The sequence below is a fragment of the Melospiza georgiana genome, chromosome 2, assembly GCF_028018845.1.
Source record: "Melospiza georgiana isolate bMelGeo1 chromosome 2, bMelGeo1.pri, whole genome shotgun sequence".
In the NCBI taxonomy this organism is placed as follows: Eukaryota; Metazoa; Chordata; class Aves; order Passeriformes; family Passerellidae; genus Melospiza; species Melospiza georgiana.
Genome location: NC_080431.1, coordinates 65486617 through 65491267, shown reverse-complemented (window position 1 = coordinate 65491267; position 4651 = coordinate 65486617). Strand labels below are relative to the sequence as shown.

General features: G+C 44.4%; 1 protein-coding gene across 1 annotated transcript; it reads right to left on the bottom strand.

The window, feature by feature from the left end:
• Positions 1–732: 732 nt before the first annotated feature.
• On the bottom strand, positions 733–2541 carry SLN (sarcolipin). The gene is made up of 2 exons (XM_058018281.1): positions 2439–2541; positions 733–1392 (listed from the first exon to the last, which is right to left on the bottom strand). Exon 2 carries the CDS (start codon positions 1283–1285, stop codon positions 1190–1192), a length of 96 nt encoding a protein of 31 aa, XP_057874264.1. The 5' UTR covers positions 1286–1392; positions 2439–2541; the 3' UTR covers positions 733–1189.
• Positions 2542–4651: the final 2110 nt, after the last annotated feature.

Here is a 4651-nt window from a genome sequence, read left to right as displayed (position 1 = left end):
AAGGGAAAGCGAAGTGTATCAGCATCATGACACATACTAAACTGCCTTCCTACAGGAAGGTGTACTTTGTAGAGGATGCTGATTCTCTGAAGCCATTAAAATGACAGATGGGGAATTCCTGGGAGGACTTTGATTACTGAGTTCACAAGCCCAGGGACTGTGGGCTCTTCAAGCTGGCTCAAGATGTTTTAGCAGGCGACGACACCGTCGCAGCAACGCAGACACAGTCACACCTCAGCCTCCTGAGGCTGGCCACGGCCGTGCCGTGACACCTGGCATGTCCCACCGGGAATTCTGCTCTGGGCAAGGCTCATGGCCGGGCTGGGGTGCCAGCAGGAGCCTACGCCTGCAATTGGCCAGGCTCATCCCTGCAGGCACTGCTCCAAAAATAGCTTGGCCCAAAATAAAACTGTGGGAATCCCTGCCCGAAATCCAGCTTCAGAAAACGCGATTATTGACGATGTCCCAGTGGGACAAAGGCTCTCTTTGAAGTCCATGTCCACAGGCACCAAAGGTGTAAGTCTCTCTGGACAGAAAATCACCCAAACAGGTCATGTATGTGGTTACATGTCTGCTATGCTGCAGGGTTTCCATGCTACAGCACTTTTTAAAAAATACAAATTGAAATGTAAGTAGGAGGAACAAGGAAACCACCCCACTTTCATATCACACTGTACCACAGCTATTATTGGCTCAGGTCAGGAGAGGGATAAGGAATGCTCCAAAAAATGGTTTTACATGGTCTTTATTTAAACAAAATGTGCAAGTGGAAGCAGAGGCTTCACATTCCTTTTTGCTAAGCAAGTTTATGCCTTTTACATTGGGTAATGCAGGCTCTTACATTACACACTGCAGTTTTACACCCTCCAGAACCCAACACTGCTGCCAAACAAGCCAGCACGGTGGGCTGGGAGTACAGCACGCACAGAAACTACCATGGAGGAGACAGCCACATCAAGCTGTTCCTAAGCATCTTACACTTTACAGCTGGATCTCTGCAGACTGAAAGAATTACACCATCACAGACCCATTACAAACATTAGCACAGGCAACAGATAGGAGAGAGTGAAAAAATAAAGGTTCACAACATCCTCAATTGACTGAAAGCTAATTGCTGTGGCATGCTGTGGGTGCCACTGATGTGTGTGATGCACACAATGAAATCACCTCCAGGGTTTCTGAGAGTCTTTCAATCCTGGTAAGACTTCACAAGGAGCCACATGAGGATTACAGTAACCAGGACAACCATGAAGTTGAGGCAAATTTCTCGCGTGGAAAGTTCCATTTTTTGGGAATAATGAGGAGAGAGCAGAGGTCAGCAGGCAGAGCAAAGGGAAAACTCTGGTGACTTGCTTGGATGTGTCCTTGAGCTCAACCTTCAGGTCACAGGCTCTTAAAAAAAAAAAAAAAGAAAAAGAAAAATACGTAAAGGACAGATGCATGAAGGTGGCAGATTCTATGGAGTTTTTTATGTCAGTCTAAATAAATGTTGTTTCAGTGCCAGGAGTCAGTAAGCTCTGGGGTGCTAAGAAGTAAAAGCCATCTTTGGCAGCTTATCACCTTCTTTGATTTCCAGCAAGGACGTTCCCAGTGTCACCCCAAAACAGAGTACACAGGTGTGAGCAGTCTGTGTAAATCAATGCTGCTTTCTGAAGTGTTCTCAAATAAATAATGCCCAAGACCCATTTCAACAAGTATACATCGTAAATAGACTACTGTTAAGAGTTTTTAAATTCCTATATTTGTAGGTGTATTGTTTTTAAAAAATTAAGTGCAAACTATTATTTTATAGAGAAAGATTAATAAATGTGAATTATTTGTTACTACTAAAAGTACAAGGAGAACCTAAGGTTAGACATTTTAATTTCTGAAGAATTTCACATATTTTGTGAGTCATTTCCACAGATGAAATAGTATTTTCTCAATAAACTTCTGCCTTTCCTGAAATTTCAAGGAAAAATTGAATTGAAAAATGCTAAAATTCTCATATTTCAAAAATCCCATTTGAGTTGTACTCATAAACTTTTTTGTTGGTTATTGCTTTTATTTACTTTATGACAGCAATTTTTGAATTTTATATGATTTTGGAGTTCATGCAGAGAAAAGAGAATACTTTATCAGAAATATCATGCACTAATCTCTGCCCACCATGTAAATAAAATAAGAACCCTTAAAAAATGAAACGTTAAGTCTAGACAAAGAATTTCAGCTACACAATCAGATTAGGCTGTAACATCTGTGGTGCAAACAAGAAGCCTTGGGACCATACCAGCATGAAGACAGAGAGTTTCAATTGAAGTTAATTTAGTTTGCAGATTAAATATTAAAAGCCTAGTGCATGCAGTTAACGAATTCCTACATTTTCAAGTTGTTTTGCCAGCCTTCTATGTCCTTGCACATGAGAAAATCTGACCTAATCAGTAAGCCATTTCTTTTACCTTGAGGAGGTAAATGGAGCCCAGTGGTTCTGCCTCTGGACTTTGGGTCACTGCAGATAATCTTTCCCTCCAAGCTTCTGCCTATCTCCCACTCGGTCTGGGTGCTCTGTCCCTGTGTGGGAGCTAAAGTAGGCTGAGGGTGGAGACCAACAAGTGCATTGGCAATCCAGGTGCTGACATCACCCCCCCCAAATATTTTTAGAGGGCTAAGCTGGGCTGCAAATTTGGTAAAGGCTGTTTATGCAGTGGGCTCTGTGGGTGGATTTGGTTCTTTTGTCACGGTGCTGTACTAACAGCAGAGCTGTGTGCATCTCTTGCGAGTCAATTGGACCTGATAGAGAATTTCATACAATCATAGAATGGTTTTGGTTGGAAGGAACCTTAAAAATTATCCACAACTCCCCTGCTCTGGAGAGGGAGACCTTCCACTAGACCAGGTTGCTCAGAGCCCCATCCAACCTGGCCTTGAACACTTGTGGGAACTGGGGCACCCAGCTTCTCTGGGCAACCTGTGCCAGTGTTTCACCACCCTCACAATGAAGAATTTCTTCCTAATATCTAATCTAAACCTACTCTTTGAGCTGGAAGACATTCCCCCACGGCCTGTCACTACATTCTTTCCTTTGGCCTGTTGGTGTGGCCTGCTCTTTCCCTTTCTCCACACTTTTCCCCCGTGTGGAGAAAGGGAAAGAAAGGCACTTGAAGAGTTTTGTGTGCAGAGCTAAGGATCTCAAGACCATTTCCAGGATACAGAGCCTGTCTACATATCTACCTTTCTGAGTACAGTACAGCTGTTGCTGTTCCACATACCTATAGTCTGCACAGCTTCTTGAGTTCATATGCATTTAAAAGAGAGTGAGTAGGAGCAAAATATACTTTTCATTTCAATACAAATAACTGAAACAGAATAATTTCCTGGATAGGAAAGTTTGGGACTAGTTTGTCCTGAAAAGCACAAAACATTTCTTTAAAGACTGTTGACAATCTTGCATACTCTTCCCTCGTTGAATTTCAGTGCTGGTGTGAACTTCAACTATATGAGCATACAGAGAAGTATTTCTGCCACCATGCAGTGTTTCATCCCAGAAAGACTCTGCTCTGTGCCCTAGAGAGGTGTAACCCCCACATTCCCTTATCTTTGCTCAAGGCACTGCTAGAACTTGCTGTAAACATGAACAAGAAGTGGCTATTTGCTCCCTTTGAATTGACACAGCAGAGCGAGTTGGAATGGACTGGGAGCAGACAGTGCCATGGGTTTCCCCCTACTTGGAAAATACAAGTATTTCCACTGAAGTCAGAGGGTCACTTCTGCAACACAGTGCTGCCAGAGGAGTGGGGGGATCCTGCTCAGGTTTAAGTGTGTAAGGCTAGCCACAGCACTGACCTTATTCTCGCTGCCAATCACTGCGTGGCACATAGCGTGCAGATAATTTATTGATTCTGCTGCCTTTTGTATATTTATACTCAGGCACGCTGGGACATATTTTGGCTCAGGGTATCCAAGTTTGTTTGTCACCATCCTCCCCCCTGAGCTCCCAGGGAGCATCATCACTGGCACTCACACCACGGGACCATGGCCGGTGAGCGAGGCCAGCTGGCTGGAAACCTACCCAGCGGAAAACACAACAAAACAAATAGCTGTGGGTAACCAGGGGGGCGGAGGGCAGTGCTGCTCGGGTTTTGCTGGATCATCTCCCTAAATAGTCTTCCCACGGATCAGTGGAGGTGGGAGGGGGATTGGAGCAGTAGAAGATTTCCTTTTCTTTGGTTTGACTGCCTTGCCACTGCCCTCCTACACAGCCAGGAGCACGTTCACAAAAGCCAGTGTGCTGCGTGGGAGCCTTGTGCTAAAGCACACAGATCAAACAGCAAGGGCTTTAACCCTTGCCTCATGCAGGAGTTACATGCCTGAGGAGGTTTGCAGGGTCCTGTCACGATGCTTGCTCTGCTGAGCCATCTTTTTAGGGGAGACTTGGGCAAACATCCCACGCTTACAGGGATTTGGGAAATCCAGGACGAAAATGCTCCTTTTAGCCAGAGGGAAGCAAGATTATGACTACCATGAGCCTACCCTAGACCATTTCCTCCTCTGGGATGTTCTGAAGCAGAAATCTGTGGATTTCTCATGCTATACCTCATTTACTTCACCTTGAATCACATAAATGTTCACCAGAGAAAAGGTGAAACATTTGAATGCCATTCACCCTAATTAC

Coding starts and splice junctions, on each gene's coding strand:
- SLN (XM_058018281.1), bottom strand. CDS start 1,285: ATGGAACTTTCCACGCGAGAAATTTGCCTCAACTTCATGGTTGTCCTG.